Raw genomic sequence first — 15,435 nt, 5'->3', positions numbered from 1 at the left:
TTGAATGCATTTAAGTTTATAGAGATCTTACAACCACACATAGTCAATATAAATTGTACTTAATAGATTGAACTTTATGGATTAAATGTCTGCTAAAAATTTACTCACACTGGCCACAGGCCATTCAGTGTAGATGTAGAGGAGTTGGTTTCTTTATTGGAACAGATTTGGAGAAATCTAGCAAAACATCACTTGTTCAACAATGGATCATCTGAAGTAAATGGGTACCATCAGAATAGGAGTCCAAAAAGCTGATAAAACATTATAATAACCCACAGGACTCCAGTCCATCAATTGTCTTGTGACGTGAAAAGCTACAAGTTTGTAAGAAACAAAATTAAGGCGTTTTAATCGTTGCTTCTAGACAAAATACGACTTCATAATCTAGAATAATGTTCTTCCAGATAAAAAGTCCATGCCTTGGAACTGTACATATTTCTCTCCTGATTCAGACAAGATCAGTTTTTCTACTAGTGAAAGCAATTATATGGATAGGGAACTCCTATTTTGGCCAGAAGCAAGAGTTTGGTTGAAAACATCTTAATGATTGATTTGTTTTTTGAAGATTTTATCAGCTGTTGGACTCATTCTGACAGCACCCATTCACTGCAGAGCATCCACTGGGGAGCAACTGATGTAAATTTCTCCAAATCTGTACCAAAAAAAAAAAAAAAAAAATCCCCTCTACATCTTGGACGGCCTGAAGGAGAGTACATTTTCAACAAATTTTCATTTTAGCACAATTATTACTTTAAGGTAATATCAGAGAAAGGGTGAAAAGTGCCATATAATTCACAAAACAATTGCGTTTTATATTTAGGTATCACACAAACACAAATGGAATAGAAGTCTTTTATTGATTAGCCATGTCATTCTCCATAGTTCCCAAAAGAAGCCACACAGACTAACAATGACGTTGCTTCAATATAGACTACTTCCAGATAGCATAGAAAAGATTTCTGTCTCTGTGTATACCTCATAAACCCCATCTACCCACACCCACCCACGCTGCATCCACACCCTTTTTGGAACAAAAGTGACATTGAAAACTGCTTCGAATGCATATAATTTTTTTTTGAACTCCCAACAACCACCATTTTAAATGATCATATAAAAAGCTACACATTGTTACACTTTGTCAGATTACATAGGAACTGAGATTAGTGTTGTACACTAGCACATGATAAAGATCCAGAAACCAACGAGGCATGTCCACTACAACTTAACACTATAGAGCACATAAGAAAATAGAAAAGAAAAAGGGGAATAAAAAAAATGGAATACAAAGGTTTTTAAAACCGAGCTAGGGTCAGTACCATGAAAAGGCTGATTTAAGGAAAGGGGGAAAAAAAAATATTAAAATAGTTCCATCTTAAAAGATCCTTTTCATGTGCACTCCTCAGCATCCACGTCACAATCCCTCCATACTTGCATTTTTTCTATCCAGGGCAAAAACAAAAAAAGGGGGTCGTAGCAATAAAGGACACTGATATCCAACATTTCCCCATCAGACTCCCTTTCATCTTCGACAAGTGTGTGTTGTGTGTCAGGCACTTTCTGAAACACTAGCCCATCCTCTGGCAAACCTTCCACGACTCTTCAAAATCACAACTGCAGATTCATTCAACATACAGCTGCGGAGAGACAGAAGTACATTGTTCATTTTTAAACAGAAAGCAGAATGCAGTGAACACAGGTTTTTGAAACTCCTCTTACCTTCAATACTTAGACTGTGAGTGTTTAGAGGTCTGTGTCAAACCAGGCCAGCTGATTGGAGTCTGTAGGGGGCAGACCATCCATTAGATCCTGAGCGTGGCCCAAGTCTGGCAGTCCCTCTACTGGGTACTCTGCTCCAGGATGGTGGCCTCCAATCTCATGCTCCAGCAGGCCATCCATACCCAGAGCATCCTGGCCGTAGCCAGAGTGGAAAGAACGATAGCTGGGGTCTAAATGGGATAGGAGGAGTCATGAGCATCGTTTAAATACAACATTTAAACTTAAGTACAATAAAAATTATATATAAAATAACCAATTTTCTTAATTTTTTTATTAGAACAAAAACATTTTTTATGAGTTACATTTTTTTTTAAACAATTTAAATTGAAAAACGTTCACAAATTGTTTAAGGACATGTTTAAACAAATTTAATAAGTGATTAAATAAGAAATGAAAAGGATAACAGACCACATAAAGTTAGTTTACAAACAAAATTAAATGTCTTACCATCTGGTCTGTATCCAAGAGGCTCTCCCTGAGCACCAATATCAAGGCCTAAGTCACCAGTCTAAGACAAACACATTTTTGGTTTATAAAAATGGATTCATAGTGCATTAATGGTCTTAATCTGAGAGCAGGCATAGGTTTGTACCTCGTTCCAGGCCATGGGCTCTGTCCTGAAAAGAGAGCTGGTAAGTTCCACAGAAAGACGTTTCTTGTAATCCTGAGGCTTATCCTCAGACATGCGGAACAGGACTGCTGCAGCGTATGTGGCTATGCAGAGAAAAGTATTTAATGATTAATAAAAAGCTTGTGTGTCCAAGACTCCTTCCACTCTTAACACAATCCACATAAAAAAAAAACTGGAAAGATCTTTCCATTGGTATAGAGTATTTATTGGTTATAATGCTGAATGGTATGTCAACAAGGGGCAGTCACTCACCCACTCCTTCGTTCCGGGAGTGCAGCAGCTCTGTGAGAGGAGCCGTGGCTCCTTCTGCCTCAATGGCTTCTGCTGCCTCCTTATCCTGAGCCAGCTCGCACAACACTCCTGCTGCTACCCGCTGGATATTCTCAATAGGAGAATACAGCAGCTACAGAGCAAGAGAAGCACTTTAAGAGACTCAAAAATCACAAGGTTTGAGACTAAAGACGGCAGCCATCTTGCATGTAGAATGTGTGAATATAGACAATCAGCAAGTAAGTCATACCTGTACGAATAAGGGGATGGTGTTGAGTCCCCTGATGACGATTCTGTTGTGTATGTCTCTGGCCAGGATGTGAAGTGCTCCAGTACAGCCTTCCACAATCTCCTCCATACGAACTCCCTCCTGAAAATTACGATCAGAAAATTAGTGTCAAACATTTTCTTTACTTGTGAAAAATGAAATGCCAAACCAAAAACCAAACTTAACTCACCACAAACTGTTGTTGTGTGCCACCCATTGAAGTGCGCCTCTGGGTGTCCTGGTGTGCCCTCACCAACAACTGGACCAACCGGGGAATTGCACCCTGCTCACGGAGCGGCGCGTGATTGGCTGGGCATAGCGCCAGATTACGGATCAGACCGACTGTGGCCTAGAAGAATGTGGAAAGACTCTTTCTAGAATGTGCAATATTTAAAAAGATCATGTGCAAATAAATAAAAAAACTGCCAATGTACCTTAATTAACGGCCAGTGTGAGGGCGGGTGCAGCAGTTTGACCACTACAGGCAGGCCGTAGTGCAGACGAACTGCATTCTGGGCCATCTCAGCATCTTGGTGTCTGGATGTTAGATGGCGTAGTGCACAAACAGCAGGCTCCGTGATGTCCTCTCGGTCACCAGCTCTGAGCACAGTACGGACCAGGGCCTCAATTCCACCCACTTGGCAAACCATCATCTTGTTCTTGTAGTTGTTACACGTGAGGTTAGATAGTATGCCAGCGGCACAGGTGACCACATTGATGTCATCTGAAGCAAGAAGCTGAACCAGAGTGCCAAGAAGTCCTTCCATCCCTTCCTACAAAGATTAAAAATGTAATTAAGTTAATAAGTTGTTTAAAATGACAACAAACCAAACTATTGATGGTTTGCATGGATTGACCTGCTTGGTGGCAGCGTCTGACAAGTTTCTAAGAGTCCAGAGGCAGTTTTGAACCAGTCGCTGACTGGGATCTGTCAAGTGAAGGCCAAGAGCCTGCATGCCACCTGAAAAGCACAAGGAAACAGAAGATGAGACACTGACATGACATACTTGAACGCACAAGTAATTGATACAAGCAGGCGAGTAATTACCAGCCTCAACGATGGCAGGTTTGTTGCTGGAGCAGACAGATAACACCTTGAGCACACGACTTGTGGTCCAGAGAAGTTTCTCATACGTGTATGTTCTCATGATGTTGACCAGAGCCTGAGGTCCTCCACTGGCCAGGATGATCAACTGTGGAGGCAAGAGTTGAGACAAATCAACATCTAACATATTTTTTTTTTCCCCCAAACACCAAGACCAATGCTGTATGTACCTTGCTCTCCTGGTTGCCATATGCCAGGATCTGTAAGCAGTCTGTGGTGATGGCAAGGAATTTGACATTGGTTTTGTTGAGAAGGGCCACCATCTTCTGAAGTCCTCCAGCTAGACGGACAGCCATTTTAGCACCTTCCTGATGGAGCAGGAGGTTGTGAAGGGTGGTGATGGCATAGAACAGCACACTATCAACAGGGGACCTGGAAACAAAATAATGTAAGGCCCATTTAGTGGAGAACTAGTACAAGCAAGCACAAGCAATGAAGCATAAAATATTCAGTTTCACATGTTAAAATTCATTAATTCGAGACTAAAGCATATGCGTTTCGTATCACCAGCTTCTCAGGCATTTCCAAGCAACACTAATACTCAAGGGTTTTGAAAACCCATGGCTTTTCTACTTTGGTGCTCTTACCCCAGCATCTTGACTAGGGCAGGAATTCCTCCTGATTTAAAGATGGCGAGGAGGCCCTCTCTGTGGTGGGACAGGTTGTGTAAGGTGCCGGAAGTGCAACGGGCCGTCTCTACATCATTGGTGTTCTGCATGGTCCTCACGATGGCCGACACCATCTGGGGAGAGCGCATGATGGCGTGGCGAGAGGCCTCTTTCTTGGACAGCTGGTGCACCATCACTGCGGCTTTGTTCACCACCACCTGGACAGGAAGAGTGAAGGGAGATTTAAAAATAGCTGGAATTTGCCTACTTGTCATTTACCAGTGCATATCAGACACTGATCAACCAGAGAAATGTTAAGTGACTTATTTGCTTGTGAAATGCAGAAATCTTTTAAGGGTCTCTTCAAACTAGTGACTTTCTCTACCAATCTCAGATCTGCCAACAGGAAACCGCTAGCTTGTGCAAATGACAACATCCAAAAACAAAACTTATGGGGATTCAGACAGCACTGTCATTGCTTCAAATTACAGGTCACTATATGGCTAAAAATAATCTCAAAATGAAGGCTCTCTTTGCTAAAAGATTTTCTATTTTTAGCTTTAGATGCAAATGTTTCCCTGAAACAGGAATGCACACCTTGTCAAAGGAAATTGCAAATTTGATGGCTTAAGAACATCTTTAGAGAATAAGCATGTAGTATTGGGACGTTTCTAACCTGGTCCTCATCGTTGAGAAGTTTGGTGAGCTCAGGGATGGCTCTGGTGGCCAGTTCAGCGTCATCCTGGTAGTTAATGAGATTGACAACTGCATGTTTGAGCATCTGTGAAGGCTCAGCCAGCCTCTGCACATTGGTGGGGTGCGTAGAGTCAAACTGGGTGGATGTGACCTGCATGCCCTCATCGAGAGTCTCAGGAAACATGGCAGCACGGACACGCTGTGCACGGGTCATGGCATACTGCCCATCCAGGTCTAAGAGAGGAAGTTTGTGATTAGCCAGACAGGAAGCAGGCAGGAAAACAGAAAGACTGAAAATATATGGCTTCCACTTTTTCCGAATACGAGCATCATAGTGTGTTGTAAGCTAACACAGCCACATACCTGGGACCTGCTCAGGTGTAAAGGGCTGGTTGAAGCCCTGCTCCCACTCATACAGCACTTGGTTGTCCAGATCCTCCTCTTCAGGGTTGCCTTTGCCTGACAGAGACGGCGCTGTGGTGGTGGCCCCAGAGTGAATACCTGAATCCAGGTAGGACTGCTGCTGCCAGTGACTGACAGCAACTTTACGATCCTGCTCCATGGCCATGTCAAGCTCCATAAGGTCAGCTACAGGACATAAGACAAAGTCAGACATTCATTTTCTTTCATTCATTCATGTTTGGATCTACTCTTAAGTTTCCTGATCGTGCAATATTCCTATACCTCTCTGAACCAAAATAATTTTTCCTTGGCTATTTTTTATTGCCAAATCAGCAAATGGAAAAAACTCTTACAATTAAGACCTTTTAGTTTGAAATTTGCTGTAGTTCTCACTATAAAATAAAAATAAAACTATTTAAATTCTGCAGTCAAATGCTAAATCTGATCCAAAGAGTTAGCTGTGGTATTAGACAGCAACCATGTTGATATTTTCGGTCTTTGAGTTCTTTCTCAGCTCAGCTGTGTTTGTGTCTGTGTCAAGGAGCACAGTCATTGGATAAACATGCTGATAATCTGACAGGTTAACTTGGAAAAATACTTACACTGGGTAGCCATCGTTGCGTCAATCCCTCAGCCTGAGCGACTTCCAAATCTACAGAGAAAGAATTTTTAAAAAGCTGATCAGGACAAAAATAAAACCACATAATAGAACCAGCCAAGCATAAGGTCAAGTATAAGGTCCATTTTACAAGCTAGCAGCCACATTTGTTTTTTTTTTTTACAAGCGAGGAACAGGCTTTCATCTACATCACAGGCCCTAAAGGTAGTGTTCACTGTGGGAAACTCCCCTCATTTAGTCTGTAGGGTGTCACGCGAGAAGTCGAGAGAGGGAGACGGGATGGTGAGTCATCTAGGCAATGCCAGTAAAAACATGCTGAGGGGGTTAGTCAGCTTCATTCATCCAAAGCTAATGAGAACAATACAGCATCAAGTACTACACATTTTGTGATAATAAACAGCCCGAGGACATGAACCACAATGACCTTAAGTTACTTATTAGGATCTTAACTTCATGAAATCAGATCAGTTTTAGACAAGTTTTAAATTGTACAATAAAATGCGTACCCAAACTTTCAGGTTATAAATAACCAGGTATGAAATTATAGGTGACTCAAGCTGAAAACTTCCACTCGACGATATATTCAGGGGGTGTGGGGGGTGTTTTTAGATAACTACAGAAACCGATAAATGTAGCTACTGAAAAACAACAAACATACCCTATCATGTAGATAGATTCACACACAAAAAGGAAATGAATGCTTGCAAAAGTGAATGAGGAAAAAGTAGATACTAAACCACAAACTGAAGTGTCCTACTTACAGAAATTATGAATTATTAAAACGCAACTACAAACATTATTTTAGGAGTATTTACACAAGACTCACTCGTTAAACCATTCAAAAGTACGCGAATAAGAGTGCAACAGAATTTATTTATTTTTACCTGTGATGGCAAAGCTAAAGCCTGGAGTAATCATTCTAATACGTTAAACTGGTCCTCCTATGCATTTCTAGAGAACATGCAAGTATCTGAAGTTAAATCACAGTGCTACAATGACCTCTCTAAACCTCAGACGCCTGGAATTCTCCAGAGTCTTGTGCAGAGCCTGAGGCTAGCGATGCCAGTTCATGGGGTAGAGGACACATTTAGAAGCACAAAAAAAAAAAAACAGAAAAAAAAAAAAACGGCACAAAACGAAAGCTGCCAAGCATTTAGAATGTGAAATAAGTTTCCTCACGCTGGCCTCAATTCAGAGCGGTCGATTTTTATTTCCATAGGAAACCTCTCATGTCAGCTTCAGGGCCAGTTTTCCTTCCAGCATGGGCCTTCAGCACGGCAAGCGGCAATTAAATCAATGAAATGAGTCTAACAGCCCTCCTCGGCTCAAAGAAACTAATAAAAGCAGTCCAAATCAACACATCTTCTGGTATAAATCAGCATCAGATTAAACGCTTCTGTAGAAACAGGTTAATTAGTAGGCTTACTGACTTGAGGGGGCATTTTCACAGAACAACATCTAGAAAGCGGATAAGACTTGGAAACTGAAACGCTGACAAAATCTGGCTTCCTGCTGCAGCGGAGAACATCAGCTCACATCCTACAAGCCTCAAACGACCTGATATGCGTCACGATATTGGGGTTAAATGTAAAGTACTGCGACAACATGAAGAGAAACAGAAAGGCTCATTTCCAACTAAACTACACTTTCAGCAACATCAATGTGGTTAACCCGACCGCAAACAAACATCCTAGGCATTGATTTGGTACTGTGGAAAGGAAGAGCATCACGTGGCAATGGAGATCAGTACAAGATGTTTACAATTATGAAGATACTTAATATATTCATCACTAATAGCTAGTGCTCAGCCAGTATACATTTTTGAATAACCAATGCAGATATCCTTTAAGGCCTTGTTTAAATTATATAAGTGCATATTTGTTAAATACTGATAGTTATAACATTTGCTTTTCTATTGCTAATTGAAAAGCGCTATATTTTGCTCATCACTGAGCAAATGCGTCAACTTTGCACTGTGGATCGTCGGATCGGCTTTCACAGTCGATGAAGCCAAGTCCATCCCGGCAAAAACAACACTACTTCTACAACGAGAATACAAGGTACATCACCTTTCTTTGCATTAACATCTGAGCGGTGTTGTGCAAATCTTTCCACATAATGACGTAGAGATGTGGGGCTGTGTTAGAATGAGATGTTTTAGTGGGTTGTAGACGAGTCTAAACTTTTATAAAGAATATCTCTTTGGATTTGAGACTTAAGTCTCTGCAACTTTACAGATCTTCTTTATGCACCAAGAGCTTTTAACACTCCAAAGAGAAAGATAAAATTGAAATCGCATCATATGACCCCTTTAAACAGCGACAGTAAACTAACTAGTAAACTAACAGTAGACTAGACAAAGAATGTGAGCACCATAAACGCTCAACGCAGTTAAAATAAAAGTCAACCTGACATGGTCAATGCCAATTAATATTCCCAAATATTGTATAGCATATCTGCTGACCACTAAGAACATATACACACAGTGGCAATGGGAGCAAGTGCACGTCAATAACAAAGCAAAAGGATAATTTGAACACCAGATCATTTATAAAAAAAAAAAAAAAAAAAAAAAACATTATTATGAAGAATGAATATATATATATATATATATAGGGCTTGAATTTCGGTGCGGGAATGCGGGGATTGCGCATAATTTAAACCATTCCCGCAAGGTTAGCTTTTATAGTGCGAGAAATTCCCGCACAAATATATTTGCTTCATCTCAGAGCAAATGATTAAAAAATAAATTCACAGATGCGAGAAAAAATATGTCAAATTGTCTTTTATTTTCGAATATAATTCCTCAATCAGCGCTGGACCGGCATTTTCTGTCTCAGCGCTGAGCTCATAGACAGTAAACGGCGGAGCCCTGGCTGCTGTAGACAGATCATGTTTCACGCTGTCAATGCAGCGGTCTGCGTTGCGCTGATCTTACTCACACTATCAAGTGTAGGTGCAGCATTCTAACATTTTGAGTCAAAATGAGCGGTTTGTGAAGAAATTATTCGCTTCCAAATTGTCGTTGTAATAACGAAACTGAAACATTAAAAAAACATTTTGCTCTTTATAGTGTGCGATTGATAGAGCGCGGCAGCAACGAACCAACTGATCAGCTTACAGCGTCACAACATTGAATGCTCGGCCGAACAGCTGATCATAGCTGTACATGGCGCCTTTATTATTTTTCATCTCCATAAATATATCTATAAATATATCTAGTAATAAAGTTAACGCAAGGGCTAGAAATCAATTAATATTTTGCTGATCCTTCTTGTCATCATGGAGAGCGCAGTTGGTTGCATGGCAACGACAGACGCCACGAGAGTGCAAGCGCTTGTGGAAATGAGACTGCGGCGCGCGCGCCCGAGCTTTCCACTTGTTTGAGCATGTGACTGCGCGTTTCCCCTTGTTTTCTATTCATTATGCGAAGCATATTTCCCGCGCGCACAAACACGGCCACAGACAATGAATTGTTTGGTTAGCGTAGTAGTTTAAATATGGACCGTTGGCTGAAGCGAAAGACAAGTTCGGATGATGCAGATCACGATCCAAAGAAAAAAGTTTTCACTGAAATGGAGAAACTCATTAAGACAGCCATGGTCATACCAGTAGCGAGTGTGTCGTGTGAACGTGGATTCAGCTCACAAAACAGGATCAAAACTAAATTCAGAAATTCACTGAATAATACAAGTCTCACAAATCTAATGATCATTTCAGAGCTTGGACCTTCCCTTGAGCAGATTGACTTCAACAGAGCCATCATCAAATGGAAAGAAATGAAGATGAGGAGACAGATGAGAAACTTAGAATAAGTCACATGAAAAAAAGAAATGGAAAAAATTTACTGAAATAGAACTGAAATGAAAGACATAAATACTTATAGTTTAAACTGAGTTCTTAATATCAATTTACGATATCAATATCAAAAGTAAAAAAAAAAAAGCAAAGAATTGAACTGAACTGAAACACATGAACTGAAATAGACATAGGCCTAGTTTAAACAGAGGTCTTAATGTCAATTTGAAGAGCATGATGTATTTTGTATAAAGTTTTTTTTTTTTTTTGTTAACTGATTTGAGAACTGGAAATGCACAATTCATGCATACAAATCTGTAGATATTAATAAATGAACATGATTAAATTAGATTTAATTAGATTAAATTAGACTGATGCATCAAAAGTTATTCTCCCCCCCATAATCTTTAGATCCCCCCCATGTGACCCATGTAAGGGGGGAATTCCCCCCCAGTTTAAAAAACGAAATTCAGGCCCTGATATATATATATATATATATATATATATATATATATATAAATAATTTTGAAATTAAGGAGTCAATTACTACAAACTTAAATTCATTGAATTGTATTGTATACTTTAAATTTAAAAAACTAAATTAATAACAATTATAATCATTTACACAAGTATATTCTGAAATATGCCTACTTTTTTGGTAAAGAACTATAAAACATGAATAAGCGTAAAGAAAACACCTAAATTTTTAAAGCCAAAATCTGACATTTGACCACTTTGCAGATTATTCCAAATTAACAAATTTGTCAAGCGAATTGATCTTCTACAGATGTCCCACAGTAACGGGTGCAGAGACTCAGAACACAGCTCAAGTAACACACTCCAGAGATAAAGTGCTGGTTCTCAGCTGGATGAGCATCCAGGATGTCTGAGAACATACGGCCGAGTGAGAACATCTTTTAATGATGAAGCTGCAGAATCATCCTTTACACAGTCACCAGAAAGAAAAGAAAAAAAGAAGAAAAAAAAACGGACACACCTTGGTCCAAACAGCATTCTAAAGCACTACAGTACAGAATATTTTGACATGACCTCTAAGATATAACATCAAGAGCTGATTTCACATACAGGAAACCTTGCTTTTGATAACATCCTGCAGTCAGCACTGGACATTTCTTTCCTCTGTGTGTGTGTGTGTGTGTCTCTGCATGACACAAGATACAGCACTTCAAATACAGGCCTACACTGAAAGATCCGCTAGCAGGAAATAAAGTGCTGTGAAGCTGTGCCAATGTTAATAAATTAGGCTTTTTAAGGGTGCAGCATGTGAAGACAGAGGATCTGATTTGAGAGCAAACGGAGGCAGCTGTGGTAGTTTATGCAAAACGTATGCATAGTCCTCTACAGTGGCGAGACTGACCGGGAATTAATTTACCAGACAATAAACACTGAAGGGAGTCAGACACGAACCAGGGTTTTCCTTGTGGCACCAGAGTCAGCATTCCTTACAGGCGCACAGGAGGCGGACGTGCAGACGAATCACTGTGTGATTATGGGACGGATTTGGAAACTGAACCTTCAAAGTAAAGGAAGGAGCTTGATTAGCCATCTTAATTGCCTCGTTTAAAGTTTATTCACTGTATCCTGTTAACATGCCGAAATGTTACTGCACAGGGCTGGTGCGAGTGAAGCGGTTTACATCAGCTATTCAAGAAGTGGTACTCCAGCTATTTTGAAAAGATCGCCCTTTTAAGAGCCTTTTAGTCATTTACACTCATGTTGCTCCAAATCTTAGTATTTGACAATGACACAAAATAAGATAAATAATTAAATAAACAATTGCAATCAATTTAAGGGAAAAAAATATGTATAATAAAAATATTTACATCCAATCAGTATACAGACTTTATAGAGCTTGAGCATCGATGACATAACTGCATAACGCTTTTGTATCTTTATCTATTTAGAAGTCAGAGTTCAGCTTCATTGAATCTTTTTCAATACAATGAAAGCAACAACAAAAAAAAGAAAAAAAGAAAACGTGGATATTTGCCAACGTCATAAACTTCTGAAACAAAGAATTTCTTTAAAAAATCTTGTTGAAAAATATTTGATATGATATTCACAATAGCAAACATACGTCTAACTATTACATGAGTGCATTTAACTTAAAAGTAAATACATCCACAGTAAACAAGTCATGTTATGTTCCAAAGTGGATCACTTTCACGGGTTCTTCCATAAAACTACCATTTCTGTCTTATGAGAAAACCGATGTTGTTTTGAAACAGACTACTGCGGGTATTTCCCGCACAGGTACGAAACCCGAGATACGCTAGCCGCTGAAAACGCAAACACACGCGCGTAATCGTGGAAAAGTTTCGACCTCTTCAGTTTCCAAAACGCACGCAGCAGTCGGATATTAGCTCCGCCCACACTTCCTCCAGCGGAGACGCGCACGGCGGCTGATCTGAGGTCAGCTCTGCCGTGCCTCTCAAGGTGGGTACGTCTAACTACAGTGTGTGAAACAGCTGTTCCAGGCTCTGGGAGCAGAGAAACTCGAGCTCCTCCTTAAAGCACGCAGGAATTCGGCCATCGGGGCCTTTGTTTCGAGATAGAGTAATGAACCTTGAAATGTTTCGACTCCGTTTAAAACGAACTTAAATACCCGCCTGAGGGATGACAGAGAAATGTGACAAACTATAACATCCCACTGAATCTAAACCAGGATAATTCGTGTAACAAGACTTGCTCTTTCCTGACAAATCATAATGGAATTGACAACCCATCCAGCAACACTTTTATCTTTTAAGCCACTTTAAAGATCTAATTTTAACCCAGCCCAATAATACGTTATACTTTTGACTATTTGAACAACCTCAGATTGACTTAAGAACTTCACGTTGAACCACGATGCAGTTAATCATCGTGAACAACGGTAAAATATGAGTGTGGAACCAACATGGGGAGTCCCTGTTGAAATCCTGTGTATTAATCAATATTCTAGTTTATCGATTGAGATCTGCTGGTTTACTGTTAGCTCGCTGCTCGAGACATAGAAGTGAATGAAAGCTAACCTTAGCTAACATAAGCCAGTGTTTGCGGAGCTCTCGTAAACAAACACAAGAGTCAATTTGTATCGTGCATACACCTGTAGTTTAAAGGAAAACTAGCATAAAACAAAGAGCAAAAACCTATCAGAGGGGTTTTTACATGCCCAGGTCGCGGAAGGGAGATCCAGCCTCAAGTCTAACGTTACCATGGAAAAACCTGGGAAGATCCTCCTGATGCTCAAATCTCCAAACTATTAACTTAGGAATTTAATCATTCCGCATTTTTAAAGCTTACCTGAAATTAAAACACCAATCCCTTTGTTTGGCCGGCAAAGCCTGACCAACACGTCGGTATCCTAATAGGAATGAAACAGCCAGCCGGTGAGATTCCCGGACGGGTTGCTGTTCTCCAACGTTAGCGGTGCGGCAAACCTTCCGCGCTGATGTGAATCTAGACCTCAGTTAAAATGGCGTCGCTCAGACGCAGATCTTATACGAGGAATGCAGTTCATGTATCCTACCGCACCCAAGAAAATAGAGCGCAGAAGCGGCTCAGTCCAGCAGGGAGCTAAGCTTTAGTATTATAGGTATAAAGTGACAATTGATAATCAACAAAAACTATACTTTATTTCAAGTGCTTCGTCTGAGGTCTAGATGATTTTTATTAAGTTGACACTGGGAATGTGGTATGCGCGGAGTAATATAGCAGCTACAGGAAGAACGAGGTGCGTCCATTAGGTTGGAATGTGGGTGTTTTGAATGGGATGTCTGGAGCAGCTTATACAAAGGTAACATTTGGATACAGGATACAGGAAGCCCTGCTCATTCTGCGAGATGGTTAACTCAACTTACACCGTTTTTCTTTCTTTTTTGAATTATAACTACATTTATTGTAACATTTTTATACTGCTTTATCTTTTAATTATTATTATTTTAAATCATAAGGACCAAACGGGTACTGAACACCCCCTTAACAGTTTTGCTCATGCAGTACAACTACAGCTATCACTGTAACGTTATATCTTTTGGTTTATAGCGACTGTTCGCTATTTAATTTTAACCAGAATAATAAGTCAGTTTTGAAGATAACAATATTCTTTTTACTTCAGCAAATTTAGCTGTTTGATTTGAAACTTTTTCTTTATGCGATTTTACTTTCTATTGATAAAATAATGTGATTTCCTGTTTACAAAGGCATTTAACACTTCGCATCCAACCTAAAAACAGCACAATATAAATAAGAAATACAATGAAAACACAACTGCTGTAAATAAATAGTTTTTATTATTTTAACAATCAAAGATAAACCAAATTCATGTCCATCTGAAATTCACATTTCATGGTTAAAACCTGCCAGACTAAAATATGATGAGTATACAATAAGGAATACACATAGACTCCAAATGTGAAATTTGGAACAAATGCATTAAATCAGATAATTGAGACTTGAAGACTTAAACAGCAGCTGTATAACACTGAGAGTGCCAATTAAGGTTGCAGGTTTAATCACCATGCTATTCTGCAGATGTTACGTGTGTGTGTGTGTGTGTGTGTGTGTGTATGCTGTTAATTCATGTCACTATTTAACAAGAACCAGTAAAAAAAAAAAGTATTTAGCAATTCCAAAAAGTGAACATCAATTTCTCTCAATATAAATGTTAAATATTAATTATCCACATGTGATGTACAGTTACATTTAACAGTGAGTTAATATTCATAATCAGTTACACCAGTTTACAGGTAGATAGAGACATAATAAATAGCATGCAGCTATTGTGTACATACAGTAACATGCCTCAGGATGGATGCAATTTAGAGATCACATTGTTTTATAGATGCAAACACTTATTTTGCATAAGCACATTATGCTTGAATCCAGTGTAACAAAACATCTGGAAATGTCATCAGTCTATTTATTAGAAGGATTATTGTTTAGTGTAGATTTGTGTAAATATCACTATCCAATGGTAATCGTGTGTGCACATTTTGAGTAGTGGTCACTCTAAGTGCTTCAGAATGGTGGGAGTGCCTTTAACAATTTTGAGTGCTTTATGCCGACCCCCATAACCCGCTCCCGAAACAGATACCATCTCTTATAGTATGGGCCTGTTCTCCCTAAAAAATACATAACTCTAACATATACAAATCTGGTAATTGCATTATTGCGAAAATCCTTTTAGTTTGAAAATAAACTCATTTCTCACGTTTCTGTGACTTAATGGAACATATATCTTAAAAATACATGCAGCTT

The 15,435-nt window shown here is 39.5% G+C and overlaps 1 protein-coding gene across 2 annotated transcripts; it reads right to left on the bottom strand.

Annotated features, from left to right (window-relative positions):
• Positions 1 to 838: 838 nt before the first annotated feature.
• LOC127935435 (catenin beta-1-like) lies at positions 839 to 13,662 on the bottom strand. 2 transcript variants are annotated; one of them, XM_052533297.1, is made up of 17 exons: positions 13,480 to 13,662; positions 11,602 to 11,707; positions 6,359 to 6,408; positions 5,718 to 5,942; positions 5,335 to 5,588; positions 4,638 to 4,876; positions 4,221 to 4,422; positions 3,994 to 4,138; positions 3,803 to 3,906; positions 3,380 to 3,718; positions 3,136 to 3,294; positions 2,928 to 3,047; positions 2,660 to 2,810; positions 2,369 to 2,490; positions 2,224 to 2,284; positions 1,717 to 1,946; positions 839 to 1,634 (listed from the first exon to the last, which is right to left on the bottom strand). In XM_052533297.1, exons 3-16 carry the CDS (start codon positions 6,369 to 6,371, stop codon positions 1,741 to 1,743), a joined length of 2,340 nt encoding a protein of 779 aa, XP_052389257.1. In that variant the 5' UTR covers positions 6,372 to 6,408; positions 11,602 to 11,707; positions 13,480 to 13,662; the 3' UTR covers positions 839 to 1,634; positions 1,717 to 1,740. The 2 variants fall into 2 exon arrangements, with proteins under 2 accessions (XP_052389257.1, XP_052389256.1); XM_052533296.1 differs by lacking the exon at positions 11,602 to 11,707.
• Positions 13,663 to 15,435: the final 1,773 nt, after the last annotated feature.

This window comes from Carassius gibelio, chromosome A19 (genome assembly GCF_023724105.1).
Source record: "Carassius gibelio isolate Cgi1373 ecotype wild population from Czech Republic chromosome A19, carGib1.2-hapl.c, whole genome shotgun sequence".
NCBI lineage: Eukaryota > Metazoa > Chordata > Actinopteri > Cypriniformes > Cyprinidae > Carassius > Carassius gibelio.
Note: the sequence above shows the minus strand (reverse complement) of the source record. Positions and strands in the feature narration are given on the sequence as shown.